This window comes from Labeo rohita, chromosome 19, assembly GCF_022985175.1.
Source record: "Labeo rohita strain BAU-BD-2019 chromosome 19, IGBB_LRoh.1.0, whole genome shotgun sequence".
Taxonomy (NCBI): Eukaryota; Metazoa; Chordata; class Actinopteri; order Cypriniformes; family Cyprinidae; genus Labeo; species Labeo rohita.
Window position 1 is genome coordinate 4,982,045 of NC_066887.1, and position 15,719 is coordinate 4,997,763.

At 38.1% G+C, this 15,719-nt stretch overlaps 1 protein-coding gene across 2 annotated transcripts in view; it reads left to right on the forward strand.

Moving 5' to 3' along the window:
* ctdp1 (CTD (carboxy-terminal domain, RNA polymerase II, polypeptide A) phosphatase, subunit 1) overlaps positions 1–15,719 on the forward strand; it is a 139,270-nt gene that overhangs the window by 72,030 nt on the left and 51,521 nt on the right. For both annotated transcript variants that reach the window (XM_051136292.1, XM_051136291.1), the window contains exon 12: positions 13,841–14,058. In XM_051136292.1, coding sequence (XP_050992249.1) covers positions 13,841–14,058 — 218 coding nt within the window. The remainder of the gene's footprint in view (positions 1–13,840; positions 14,059–15,719) is intronic.

Below are 15,719 nucleotides of genomic sequence, written 5' to 3' on the forward strand. Positions count from 1 at the left end.
AGCTCACGGTGATTTGATAATCGAGGTCTGTTTGTGTTCAGTGATTCTGAAATTTGATTACAGCTAATAGCTTTTCTTTCACAGGCCTTACTAAAGTGTCTCTGTTTTCTTATTTAGCAAGCTGTGTCCAAAACAAAATGTTTTTCTTTAGAATAGTTTGTTGTTTTGTGCTACATTGCTAGCCAAGCTAATATTTAGGTGAGAAATGTATGACTTTAAAGGGACAGTTTACCCAAAAATGGAAGTTCTGACCCCATAAGACTTGTCCAAAACACTTTCATTCATCTTCGATACTCAAATGAAAATATTTTTAATGGATAAACCTGAGAGATTTCGGTCTTTTAATTTAAAATCCATGCCATAAAAACTTTCAAGCTTCCAAAAGTTCATCCAAGGTTAAAATTTCTCATGTGTCAACAAAATCTTTTTCTGTTTAACTTTAGCACATTCTAATCAATAGTTCAAATGTTGCAAAAATTTGTATGGAAACACTTTTTGTTGAGAAAAGGGTCTTTAACGCAAAAAAAAGTGGTGTCATATGACAGAATTAGCCTATAGGCAGCGCCTGTGTTCGTGCTGTAGCTCACGTTAAAGCGGTTTCCCTCTAGTGCATTAAATCATATTTTTATTATTAAGTTTCATCTAAAATTATTTTATATATGGTAAGAAAGACAAGTTACCTTTCAAACATACATATCTTAATTTGATGTTCCTTTAGTACAATGCAATTAAAATATATTCATTTTGTACAAAAAGTTCTAAATTTTACATTAACAACTTACAGTACTCCTTTTATGGTCGTATAAGAGTAAGACATTATTCAAAGCTATTTTTAACATTTCTTTTTTTGTGTTAATTCACAATAAAAACTAAACAGTGTGCTTTTGTAAAATAAAGGAAACAAACAGGATGCCGCTTTCTCAAGAGCACATCGCAAAAATGAAACGAAATTCTGCATATAGGCTGCTACATGTTGCACAGATTTTTCTTTCGTTTGGTTAATTAATTAATTATTTCGAAAAAAAATTTGCATATAAACCCATTTGTTTCTTATATATATAGTTATGTTTTTCTCCGTTCGCAGAAGTGCGGTAGGTACGTGATGTGACCATGTGGATCCTCAATAATTTTATGTAGGCCTATACAATTAAATAATAGCTCATATAGTAAAGTTTTGTTTCAAAAGGATGAAGAACAGGCTACTAGCCTATGTAATTTGCGCAGTAGGTGAAATTACTTATGGAAACAGCTCAAGGGCCATTCTTTTTGCGATGCACCAAAACTTATTTGTTTTGTTAGGGATGACGTCATCACGCACGCCAACAGGCTGGAGATGGCAAATTCCATTGTTTTTATGCCTATTCTCTTTGTCGATAACAAAAACATTGCAAAAAACTGGATGGAAACTTGCCTATAGATAATTTGATTAGCACACATACAGAGACCACATCAAATATGGTGAACAGAAATCATTTTCTGAAAATTTGCAGCATGTTTTGAACATCTCCAACCAACTGCAGATTTATTCTCCAAACCCTATTTGGTGTTCATTTTGGAGACTGGTTTTGCTAAATCAATTAGCCATTAATAACATCTTCCTGCATTATTTATTAATGAACGCGATTGAGATTTTGTTAACTTTGGCAGTCCAGTTGTCACTTTGCAAATACTGTCATCAGTGACCTGCTTTAAAGTAGAAGAGTCTAGTTTACAAGAGCTTTGATGCTTGTCGCAGTAAATGAAGTGTGATACAGTCTCAGCAGTGTCTGTCTTTTCTTTCGTCTCACTGCATCGAGTCCGTCTTCCAGCCCTGGTCTTCAGGGCTGGCCACACGTCACATTTCATTACGACGTAAAGGACTCAGCAAATGCTGCGGTGCTCTCTGGCACTGTTTGCTTTTGTTAGTCAGTTCAGCGGTGCTGACCCGAGGTCATCTCCGTCTTGTTTTAACTGTCTGTCTTTATTTCTTCCACTTGAGACGCTGTTATGAAACGGCTAATTATGTTCTGTGATGCATGTTCGTATCGTTATATAAATGTGTACAGTTCTTTAGTTTTATCTTGTCTTCTACCTTGTTTGGATGATAAAAATGTTCATTTGGTTTTGGCTAAGAGTATGTCAGGACGTCTCGGACGGCATCGGTCAGGCTGCTCCGTGGACCGGAGCACATTGTCACTCAGGTCACTGTGTGCCTCTAAAATCATCCTCATCATCATCATCAGTGCCGTCATCTCCACTCAAGCCAAAGCTAAAGCTTTGCTGTTTCTAATTGAAAAGCCTGGTTTCCAGACAGGAATGAAATTATCCTCTCGAGTTGTCATTTTGAGCAACATAACAGATGAAGGGAAAGTCTTTCTCTCTGTCTCTCAGCTCTTGAAATTTTTCAGCGCTCTATGCCCAGAAAAAAAGAGATGCATGGCAAGATTTGGTCTCAGTTTTCTGGTCTGGATTTGTTAAGAACAGTTCCAGAATTGAAATTGAAGGTCAGATTTGATATCTGACGCTGTGATTTGGCTCAATGGTTATGACGTTCTCTAAAAAAGTAGAAAATTATCTCATTGTCATAACAACAACAGCGAAAATTACTCAATGTGAGACAACTCTAACTCTATACACAAACTGTATCTGGTGTTTAATTTAACTCTTGTGGCTTCTGTCTGCATCACCTGTCACAGATAGGAAAGATCAAGAATCTTAAAGGGGTCATCGGATACAAAGTTCACTTTTACAAACTCACTTTGAACATTAATGTGTGTTGGCAGTGTATGTACAAATCTACTCTATAATGATAAAAATCCATGCAGTGGTTTTTAATTAATCTGTAAAAATAATATTCCCTTTTTCAAATCGAGCCATTCTCAGATGCCTGTCGGTGTGACGTCACACCCACAGAGGCCGCTCCCGCAATAGTTGATTGACATGAGCGTCTTACCTCAGATCAGCTCCGTGTTTTGATGCCGGAGCAGGGATGTAAGTTAGACAAGAATGTCTCCGATTGAGCGATTGAGGTGTTGTGTTGCTGGATGTAATAATGAACATAGTGGTCGTCATTTACTCCTGACATCTGAGCTGCTGAAGATGCAGTAGATTACATTTGTTTATGAATGGAATATGCCTCCCGATCTACATATATCCGTCTACGTTCGCGCGAATCATTCATGATCCAGCTTCACTTACAGCAGAAGTGTGTATAAGCGTTTTTTTTATGAATCATTGCGATCGCCTTTCCTTATAACGTGGTAGTTAGGAAGTTTAGCGGCTAAACGCGGCTAAAGTAAACAAGATGGTCATTCCACAGAGAGAAGAGAGGGGCGGGGTGAGCAGAGCTCATTTGCATTTAAAGGAACAACCCCTTAGAATGAGATGATTTTTGCAGAGCTCATTTTGGCAAGGTAAAAGGGTGTTGTTTTACAAAACCATTGAGAATTTTTAATCAAAGTATATTAGAGACTTGTCATCAAGACCCTAAAGAATCATATCAACTTGGAAAATGGGCATCCGATGACCACTTTAACACATTCAGTATATAGATTTTGTGAGTAACAGAAAAATAATGTTTGTTGCCTTTATTTAAATACATTATTAGTGTATCATCAAAATCCAATATCAGTTGATTTTTAATTAGTGTGTATTGATATATTAGGGAATTTCAGTACATATAATGCATTGAATAAAACATGTCTTGAACATTTTAAAGGGAACCCTGGGTATTAAAACTTGTATAGCTTAATATAATGTAAATTACGTCTCTCAATGAAAATATAGTGGAAAACCCATGAAAGATTTAAGTTATTTAAAAATTCCTATGGGGGCACCATTATTTTGATTATGTAGAAAGGTTTCACTCAGTGAGCTACTGCCACTATTTCACTATATTTGCTATTTCTACCACAACACAGCTTGGAATACACAACTCGGAAAATAAAATACTGATACAATGAGTACTGTTACTGAAAGAGCTTACTGGTGCCAATGGATATAAGTAGGGTTGGGTATCGTTGGCATTCTGATTCTGCTTATCGATTCCTAAATCAATTCCAATAAAGAAACACTTAGATGTCAAACATACTTTTTCTGTCTTTTTAACAAAGTGTTCTGTTGCAGCTGAATAACATGAGCAAGCAGCTTATAGAACACTTCAGCCTTTTAGGCCTAGGAGGAACACTTTTGTTTTTTACTGTGGCATTTTTTGTTTATGGTGATATACTGACGTATTTTTGTGCATGCTTGCTGGTAAATGTGAAAAAGAAGTCAGACCTGGCCTAGAACTTCCTTTTCTGCAGTGGAAATGCACGGAACGGTTGAAGAATGGACACAGGCCGGGAATCCGTACCAGATCCGTTATTCGCAAACAGCAAGTTCTCTCCTTTCCTGCGCTTAAATCGTTTGGCGTTAAACTTTAAAATCATGTTAAAATGTGAATGTAGGAATCACCGGTGCCGCCTCGGCGGCAAAGGCCATGGGGTGCGGCGCTTCCGCTGCTTTTCGCATCCCGTGTAAAAAGGGTCTTCGCGGTGGGCGGTGTGGTAGCTTTCTTTCACTTTCTCTCGCTTTCTCTCGTGGTGGGGGCGTTTTGTGCAGCTGGCGATTCCACGCAGAACATAAATTCAAACTGAAATCTTGTGAAATATATTTTAGGGCATCAATGAAGTCCATTATATGAAGAAAAATCCTGAAATGCTTTTCTCACAAACCATAATTTCTTTACGACTGAAGACAGAAAGACATGAACATTTTGGATCAAAAGGGAGTGAGTAATTTATTTGTAAATTGTTGTTCTGGAAGTGGACTTCTCCTTTAAGTATTAGACACAATCATGTTCTTTTTGTTATGCTGTGAACAAAGCTGTTAAGCTTTTAATAGAAACGTGACTGGAATCGAAATCCTGACAGCATGAATGTTTACAGTGCTGCCTCAGGTCTTGCTGAAGATCTGAAGGTCTTTAGGCCGCTGTCTCTGTAGGCCGTACTGAAGCTCTCCATTTATCCCACAGATGCTCACAGCATTCACAGAAAACACAGCTTAAGCTCGTGGCTTCAAAGAGAATGATTTTTGTGGAGATTTTATTATAAGCTGTAGAAGCCCTAAAATATTTCACATGGAGTGCTGAACGCACACTCAGAGAAAAAAAAACAGTGTAGCCGCTGTTGGCATCTTTTTCCCCCCTCTATTGCTGAGGCTTCACTGCTGTCACGTACGGCTCAGATCAACCCAATACTATTGGCTCCATCATTTTCCCTATTGCAGCCAACCCTCCAGTTCACAGTTGTAAAAACCAGACCTATGTTCAAACAAAAGAGAATTTGTAACCCTGACTGTGAGTCCAGGCTCGCTATCTTAGTCTTGTCTCTCCAGCAAATTGCAGTAGATAAACAAACTCTGTGCCCAGAAGATTTATGTAACATCCTTTATTTTTTCACACTTCCAGACTTCACCTGCGCCGCCTCATATATTTCCGATTCCAGGCCACTGAAAACCAAGGTTGTTTGTGCTCTCAGTGAGAGCAGTGTACTTTTAGTCGACCTTGTCTCGTCGTGAGAATTTTTTCCCACTGCAAACACTGATGAAATAATAGACAACCTACTCTGCTCTTTTCTATTGGCAATATTGCAATAAATATGCTGTGGTTTGGCTGGATATGCTGAGTGCTAAAATCTGTGCACGAAGCACATGGAAAAACATGCACTTGTTAATTATAGTGTTTTGAAAATGTAATGTATTATTTGGGAGTATAATTATAATTGCAATAAAATATGATAAAATATCTTTTATTTAATTTCTGGTTATTCTAAGGTATTTACACTGTCTAGCATGTAGAACTTACTTGTTCAAAATATGTTTTAGTGCATTGTTAATATTTCGTAATATTTTTTGTCAACAGTAGGTTTTAATTAAAATGGTTTTTAAATAGATTTCATGATGCACATTTTGTCTTTATGGTTGACAAAAAAATTCCTTCCTTATTAGCCATTTTCAAAACTATCTTAATATCAAATATCAACATAAAGGCAGGGTTTTTTTTTATATTAAAGCAAAAAACCTAAGGAGAAAAGATCTAGAAAAAAGTGAACTGATAAGTGCTTATCAACTTATTGTAGGACACATGAATTAGTTTTATTTTTCCCAAATTCTGTTATTTTCTTCCAAATTCTGTTTCATTTTTTCCAAATTCCTTTTTATTTTATTTTTTAAAATTCCATTTTTCCATTTGTTTTTCTAGATTCCTTTTTTTTTCTTTCGTTTTAATTTTTGGTTAATGAAAAAGCATGTCTAATTAATTGAAATCCTGAAGCTTACACAATTTAACAGCAATCTATTAAAAGTCTAACAAAAACTACATTTTTAAGGCCCTGTGAAATACGATTTATTTATTTTTTCTTAAATTCATTGTTTTATTTTTACCAAATTCTGTTTCCATTAATTTTCTACATTCCATTTTAATGGTTTCATTAAATCAATAATCAAAACATTGATTTTATTAAAAATAAATAAATAAATAAATAAATATATATATATATATATATATATATATAATATTCTTATTTTTTCCCAAATGTAGTGTTGTGTATTTAAATTTTTCAGGTAAATAAATTATTATTATTTTTCTGGTAAATATTCCTTAAAAAAATATTTTTTAATAAAAAATGGTATTATTAGTAGTAGTGCTATCTTTACATTTTTGCAGCTTAATATTTACAGACACTAGTGCATGTCATGTTTTGATTTAAGTGTACTGACCTACTTTTAATTTATTCATCCCAAATTTGTCAATTTAAGTGACATTCCTCATTATACAGTAAATTCCATTATTATGACTGGATTCGGCTTTTTGCATCAGGGAATTCATCTGACCCTATTATCGGTTGTTGCACGTTTTCAATAATAGTTATGACTTGACTGCACTTTTTCTGAGCTGATTTGTTGTTCTTTGGATTTGACTTTAAGGGGACAGACATTATCTTAGTTTTGCCATGTTGAAATAAATGATGGCTATAAACCTCATATTACATTTCATAGATCTCTATATAGCAAGAGCTCCATCATTTTCTCTCTCCTGAGACTTCTTTCAAGCTTAGGGCGTTCATCTTTTACAGTGAGAAACCGCTGTGTGGAGTCGGAGGAACCTTCTGAGATATTACAAGATCTGTGCTGTATATTTCACTGAAGCTGTAATGAATAATTCATCTGTGCGGTGATGGGCCGTACTGTAAGGCAGCTCGACTGCAGCCTTGAGGTGACTTTTAACATTTGGGATTGGGGAACTTTACATAGCATCATGGAATTCATGCAATATCTTTTACCTTATAGGTTATGAATAATGTAATGTGTCCAAATGCTTTTTCCTCCCTGGCCCTGTGGAGCTCTCCCAGTCGGCCTTCGTGTTTTCACCCAGACAGCTGCCACATTATAAAAAGTTCCTTTCCAAATTAGTGGGGGTTGACTGTTATTTTGGACGCAAGGATTTGGCAGGCAAATCTGCATGGCTTCCCACCTGACACTTTGCACCGCATTCATTTTAAGCCTTTATGCCCTCGTGTGCTGGGCAAAGAAATTTCTTCTCTAATTTGTTTTCTGCAAGATATGTGCATATGCGAATAAAGGTAGTCATGCGCAAGCTTTCACCTCTAGTTTTGAAAATTTGAAGCTGTGCTCCCTTGCAACACACCTTTGTGAATCTCATGCAGAACTTACTGAGAGTCAAACTCAACTGGACTGGAAGAATTTTAATGTTGACACAGTGCTTATGAACTGGTCTTGTGCTTTATCATATTTGACAACCTTTCATGGCACTTGCACAAGGGATTTAGTGTAAGTGTTTTGTTTTTTTGAAGCACCTGTTTGTTTTAAGCACCAGCTATGCAAAGCAGAGTATGGGAAAATGTAGTTATGCAATAAATGTGAGCAGTTTAACAACTTAAAAAATTCACTTCCTTTCATTGGCTAGCATTATATGCATACACTAATTAGACACCCCTCATCCTACCGCTGTCCTACCAAACACACCTTTCCCAATTACAGCTTAAAAAGGACAGTCCTCATGTGCCCAGTGAAGGGAGTTCACTACTGTTGTCGCCATACTGATCCATCTATCAGTGTCATGCTCCAACTTGTCCTCACTCCTGAAGAAAAAGATATTTGCACTCCTCCACCTGGGGAAGCAACTCACCCAAAGTGAGCAGTCCACCTTTTACAGCTGAGAACCATGACCTTAGATTTAGAGGTGTTGACCCTCTTTCCCACCACTTCACACTCAGCCACAAACCACCCAAGTGCTGAAAGTCACAGCCCAACAACTCAACATGGTGCAAATGCATTAACTACTAGGCTATTTTTTTCTTTATTTTTACTGCAGTGCTTTGTCATAGCCATATTTGAGCACAGCCTATGAGTATGAAGTTGGTCTTTGAGTATGAACCACCCAAGTAAGCACTGAAGGTCACAGCCCAACAGCTCAACATATTTCATATTTTTACTTACTTTTTACCACAGTGCCAGCAGAGCCTTTGAGTATGCCATTTGGCTCCGTATTGCGTCAACACACCTGCCTGGAAGTTTCGAGTATACCTATTAAGACCTTAATTAGCTGGTTCAGATGTGTTTGATTAAGGTTGGAACTAAACTCTGTAGGACGTCGCCACTTCAGGACAGAGTGTGGTGACCCCTGCTCTAACCATTAGACCACGACCATTAGTTGCCCCATTAGTTGCTGAAATGATGATCTGCTGCGTAAGATCACGTGAGGCGCTCCCTCCGTCATGATAATCTTAATAATATCTTGTAGTGTGTGATGCGCCATGATTTTCAAGTCTTGTAGTGTGTGCATGTTTAAGATTTGAGGGAAGATAATCTGCAAATATTCTCCTTATGTGTGCACTGCAACCAGATTTCATAATCGGTTAGGATTTTGAAAATCCTGTAATGTAAGCCCGGATTAAGCTGGCTCCTTTTGTTGTCCCAGTCCCAAAGAAACCCTATGGAGAAAACTAATTTTAACCCCTTTTCACCGGATAGTAGATGAGGGGTGAAACATACACTGAATGGTGAATTGAGAGCTTCACCCTCAGTCTCAGCTCCACCATGCTTCACCAATGGCGGTCTGGTACAACGATTGCCTTACGGTTGTCGTCATCCTGATCCGCCTATCGATGTTATGTTCCAACCTGCTCTCAATTCTGAACAAAAGCCTAAGATATGTGAACTTCTCCACTTGGGGAAGGAACTCACTCCTTACCTGAAGTAGGCAGTCCTCCTTTTACAGTTGAGAATCATGGCCTCAGATTTCAAGGTGCTGACCCTCATCCCCACTACTTCTTGGCTTTCTATATCTTTGCTTTATTTTTACAACAGTGCTTTGTCATGGCCTTCTCTGAGCAGGGCTGTTAAGTGTGACTTTGTTTGAGAGCGCAGCAGCGATATTCAACTTTATCGACTTTTTTCCAGCCTGTGTGCCTGCGTGGAGCTGTAGTGCTGCTGCTGGCCTGCTTAAGCAGCCTCCTTATACTTCAGACAGTCACAGACAGCATGTAATTAGTTTACCCAGCGAGAGTGATGAGACATGTAATTGAATTACTTTTTTTAATATATCAGTGCTTGACTCCTCACTGAGCTGAGAATGGGAGAGAGAAGCCCACAGTGTGCCGGAGAGCCTTCTGCTCCGTGGCTAACTTCTCATTAGTGTACGTAAAAGATGCTGACATCAAGTCCTTCTGGGACGTTTATGCTTACAAGCATGGACACTTGCAAATCTAAAGTGATTTGTAAATCTAATTATGAAGTAAGAAAAATTTGGCATTTCTTCTGGCAACTTTCTCTTTATTCACTTAATAACAAGGCCAAGCCTTGAGCAACACAATGAAGAGTTTTATCTGCAGTATTTTTCTCTATGAACTGGCACATAGAATCATTGAAAATGTAGTTTAATTTCCAAGCCTATAAAATTATAAATGGTGTCAATGTGTAGAATTGTAATCATTAAAGGGGTCATTGGATGCTAAGTTCACTTTTACATGTTGTTTGAACATTAATGTGTGTTGGCAGTGTATGTACAAATCTACCGTATAATGATAAAAATCTATGCAGTGGTTTTTAATTAATCTGTAAAATTAATATCCCGGTGTGGCGTCACACCAACAGAGGCCGCTCCCACGATAGTTGATTGACATGAGCGTCTTACCTCAGATCTCCCGATCTACATAAATGCATCTATGTTCGCACAAATCATTCGTGATCCAGCCTAACTTACAGCAAAAGTGAGTATAAGGTTTTTTTTATGAATCTCTGCGATCACCTTTCCTAATAACTTGCTAGCTAGCAAATTTTGCAGCTAAACATGCTAAATGTGGCTAAAGTAAACAGGCTCGTCACTCCACAGAGGGAAGAGAGGGGCAGGGCGAGCAGAGCTCATTTGCATTTAAAGGAACAATCCATCAGAATGGGATGTTTTTTGCAGAGCTCATTGTGACAAGGTAAAAGAGTGCTGTTTTACACAACCATTGAGAATTTTTTAACCAAAGTGTATTACAGACTTTTCATTAAGACCACAAAGAATAATATCAACTTGTGGAAAATGGGCATTCGATGACCCCTTTAAGAACAATTCCCACTGAAAACTCACTGGTGGTAATAATGTGACCTTATTTTTTTAGTCTGCTTTTCTATCTGAAGATCATCATGGCAAACTGTTGTTCCTTCACTTTGAGAAAGTGCATCAAAGACCAAACTCAAAGTTGGGAAGACATGTAATATAAGTGAGATTTCTTAACTTGACAGATCTGTGTTTGATTGCACTCTTGTCAAAAATCCTTTGTCTGAAAGTAAATTCTGAAGTATTAAAAATCCTCCCCTGGTGAACAGTGAGTCACCGTCACTTTCCCAATATCTCTCTGTCTGTCAGTGAATTGGGGACTTTTCATTGACTTGGTGAGTTTTTTCTTTTATTAACTTGGGAATGATGCTGCCAAATTTAGTTTTGGGGCCCATACAAAGTAAAAGGCTTTGATTTCATACTTTGCCACCATATGAGGCTCCCAAGCAAGGACACATAGTGTCTTACAATATTGCATTTAAGATGACTGAGCAAAGGTTGAAGCTACTACCACCCTGAAACTTTACGTGTTTCTCAATAATTAGATTTTACTCCTGTTGATGTGGACCATGGCGTCTGCTAAGCCATAATGATCTAACAAAGCATAAGTGGAAGCATGTGCAGTGGAAGATAATTTCTTTGTATATGTATAATGAGGTTTTCTGAAAGGCTATGACCTTATTGTATAATGATACTGTGATAAAACGTTTTAATAAAACACCCCCAAGTATGTGGGTGTCTCTCCTAAGTATGTGCTGGTAATGGTGGGCTGTCAGCCCTGGAGCCAGTGTTTGCTTTCCAAGGTTGGCTGTGCCCCATGCGATAAATCCAAATCTTCTATGTAATGTGTGTTTGGTTGTGTGCTTGAGTCCATATGTGTTAGCACAGATTCACAGTCACATTGGATCTCAGTAATGAGAAACCAATTGCCTTACTGCTATTCAGAGGGAACCACAGTGCTTTTATACCACATTTTATGCCGCGGTGGAGCCGGCAAAGCTGATGATTGTGCATCTGTGTGACAGGGCTTTTGGGGAATTGCTCCATCTGTTTGCCCTTATCAATTTCCTCACTCATCTAATTATCCCTGTGCATTACATCAGCACTAGGTCACTTTAGAAGTGCTGATCTATTATGTTGTCCCATTTGGTCAGTGCATTTTGATTTGCTTGGATGCTATTTTTGCTTTCAGTAGATGGGGTCTGTGATTGACTTGTTTATTAGTTATTGTTGAGAAGCAGGGCTGTGGTAACTACACACTGCATCGTTGTTTTTGTTTGATTTAAAATGTGTGCCAACCAGCATTAAGGTGCAGCGCCACCACCTACTGTGTTGGAGTGTCAACCAGATGGTTAATGGTGCTTATTTACAACAAAAGGTCTTCAACCGTTGGTTTTTCAATCGGTTTTCAATGCAAACTTTCGAAACACATTTCTAAATATTAATGCACAATAGCTGTAATTTTTAATATGTTACCAGTAATCAACATGTATTATGTGAAGTATAAGTAAACGGTGGACTAATGCTGCTCTTGACCTTTCGTCTGATGGTAAAGGCGGAGTTAATGACTCCTTCAGCGTTAGAACTTGCCTTAAAGCATGGCTTTAATTCACTTCTTAGATTTGGTATGGTGGCGTTCATAATTGCTTCCCATGGGTCCCTGGGGATTGTTCCATCTCCCGAGATGCTTCTAGATAACACTCCTCACAAACAGACTACTTTTAATTAAATGTTTCCCCCTCATTACGCTTATCTGTCAGATTAAACTGGGAAGAGTTCTGTGGGGCTATTTTTTAAGCACCCCTCCTTAAGCTCATTTATAACCTGTGTACATGGCTTTGGCATATTTCTGCAGGCTCCATTCACTGTAATAATAAGCGGAAGAGGAAAAATGGTGTGTGTGATTGCTATTCCCAAGAGGAGAAGAGAGCAATTACACTGGGCTAGTAAAGAGATCAGTCGTATGTGAAGTTGCTGATCATTTTTGCCAGTGCCTAACGGCTCTTGCTAAGAATAATTGGGGTGATCTGAGCCCCCGGTCTGCCTTTATGAAAGCACTAGCATGTATCAGTGAAAGCCCAGACCGAGGCTAAACACTTGAGTGCTAACATTCATACACGTTAAAGGGGTCGTATCATGACAAATTGAATTTTTTGGAAGAGTTCAGTGTACTATGAACACACGTCATGGCTCACAGCTGAAAACCCCAGTTTGAAAAGAAAAAATAAAATAACTTGCACCAAACTTTCTTAAAATTTCTGATGTTAAGATTTCAGGTTTGGGGTGTTCAGAAAACAAGGGTAAAAGTTTGAGCTGTTCAGAAATGGTTACACCTTTTGACCCAGAACAGTCAAAGTGTAACTTTTTTGTTTGATGAAATGATATAAAACTAATTTCCCCTGTAGTAACAATAAAAATATGCATTTAGATCTTATTTAGGTCTTGTATATAAATTTCTCAATTTTACGTTTATCTGTATAGGCAAATAAGTTGAAACCAAAAATTTTGAGAATCTATCTTATATTTTCTAATAAAATTAGAACATTTAATCATGTCAAAGATTGCCATTCTCAAAACCATAGACTCCTGTTATTTCATTGGTGAATTGGTGCGAATATTTTGTAGTCTAAGTCCTTCATTATTCATGGATGTTTGTTCAGCATTTTGGTTCATATATAGATTTTATTAAACACATCTTCAAAAAAAACCCAATTAATTTCCTATGGTTGGTCAGATTTGACCACCAACAGCAAGCTGTCTTTTTTATGACCATTCGGGCTCATTGAATGACGAAAAAAGTCACCAAGTTTTGAACCACTTGAGGGAAACCATTTTTATTAAATAAACAAATAACACTGGTCAGAAATGACCAAACCGCTTAGGAGGGTGAATATGGGATAACTTTATGCAGCTCCTCCCAAACTGTACCAAATATAAAAGAGTGTCTTGTCTGTACTTCAGATTTTAGTATGGTTTGTTCCTCTCAAAATGTAATAAGGCTTTGCAAAGAGGCTTTTATTAAAGAATGGATCCCAAACAAAGCCATCGCCTGTGTGTGCTGGAGGGAAAAAGTGTTGCATTTTACATACAAAGAGGCTTTTTGACGTAGAAATCTTAAAGGCTTGGCAGCAATAAAAACACCATGTTTATTTTAGAGTTGAAGTGAGCGTGGAAATTATTTTTGAACAAAATTATAATTTTTGACTTGTATAAACAAAGAGATCGTTTAATTGTTTGTTGAACTCTTTTGGGCAGGTGGATGACATCCTTGGGGAAGAGAGTGACAATGAGAGCGAGGGAAAAGGGAAAGAGGAGAGGATGGAGGTAGAGGAGGAGGAAGAGGAAGAACAGCCCCACACGAGCAAGCAGAAGGTCCCAGGATCCGATCACGTCCCGCCACTGGCTGCTGTTGTTGAGGAAGCACCCCAAACATCAACCAGAGAAGAAGTCTGTGTAGTGGAGAACGAGCCAAGGTATTAACCCCCAGTGCCAGTAAAGCAAAATTACAATCTTTTTTTTTTCTTGAGTTGTCAATTTGAATGTTGAATTTCGTTATGACATTCGGTGCAGCCTGTAATATACATGAAGTGCTTTATCGACAAAATAGGGCGCGGGGATTGAGCTTTAAACCTCTTGCTTCAGTGGCGTAAGTGTTGATTAGCGTCACTCTGCTGTGCCTGATTTCCAGCAGGCCCTTGTACTCCAGAATCTGCCACTGTCTTCGGCAAATAACATTACCAGTTGCCATGGCAATGTCTGGAATTAGAGATCTAGCAGAAGGTGGGGTCACGTCCTCTGATATCTTCCTGTCCAAGCACAAATGCCCCACCCGCTGCCCAGACTTCTGTCCGACACTGGCGTAGTCTGCAGGTTGTTGTTAGATCAGTGTGTGAGGAGCTGCTTTCTGGAATGGCCCGCTCTTGTCTGGAGCAGCTGAACAGACAGGAAAGCACGCTAGTCTTTTATCATATGGCTCACACTGCGCCCATTTTCCACCAGAAAATTAGACCCGTCCCACTTTATTTAGTTTCTCTGCTTCCCAGTAGTCATTAGCAGTGACTCAGAGCCGACAGCGCTGTATCCGCTGCCTGTGCCAACTGAATGAATGCAGTAGCATAATCGTTAGGAGTTCAGAGTGGTGAACAATGAGATGAGTGGAAGAGAAAAAGAAGTTATTTGAGTGTCTCAAATTGTCTATTTGGCTCCAGAAGGACCTGCATCCAGTCATTACAGCTTCTCAGAACAACCTGGCTTTCTGAACTGTTATTCTTCTCATCTTCTTCCTTTTTATCATTTCCACACTTTTTTGTCATTTTCTCAAGTCAGAGGATGGTAAAGGTTTTCGCCCTTATTGCGTTCTTGGCGACAAACCCATGCTTTACTTTGAAGCTGTAATTTTCACTACATCTGAAGTCAGATTGCACAGGTTAAAATAGCCTCTTTTGAGTTTGCCAGGTTTGTGACATCATTTTTGCAACATAGTTACCTCTGTGGTGTGTTTTTGTGAGTTGAACTTTGAAGACCGATACAGTTGGGTGTCTGCATAACAATGGAAGCTTATAACAAATTTATGGAAAATGTGACCTAAAGGCAAAGGATAAATAATAAACAGAAGAGAAAAATTGCATGTTTGAACAGAGTTCATTCATAAATAATAAACACAAGAGGGCCCAAAACTGAGCATTGAGGCACACCAGTATTAATCAGACAGGTGATCTAAAATTTTATGATTGAGCAAACATAATTCATTAATGAAATTAAATATAGAAGAAGGCCTAAAACTGAGCCTTGAGGCACACCACTATTATTGGACAGGTGATCTAAAATGTTATGTTTGAACAAACAGAATTCATTCATAAGTAATAAACAGAAGAGGGCCCAAAACTGAGCCTTGAGGCACACCAGTATTAATCGGACAGGTGATCTAAAACTTTGTTTGAACAAACAGAGTTTATTCATAAGTGATAAACAGAAGAGGGCCCAAAACTGAGCCTTGAGGCACGCCAGTATAAATTGGACAGGTGATCTAAAATTTTATGTTTGAGCAAACAGAGTTTTTTCATAAGTAATAAACAGAAAAGAGCTGAATTGGACAGGTGAGCTAAAGCTTTATATTTGAACAAACAGAGTTCGT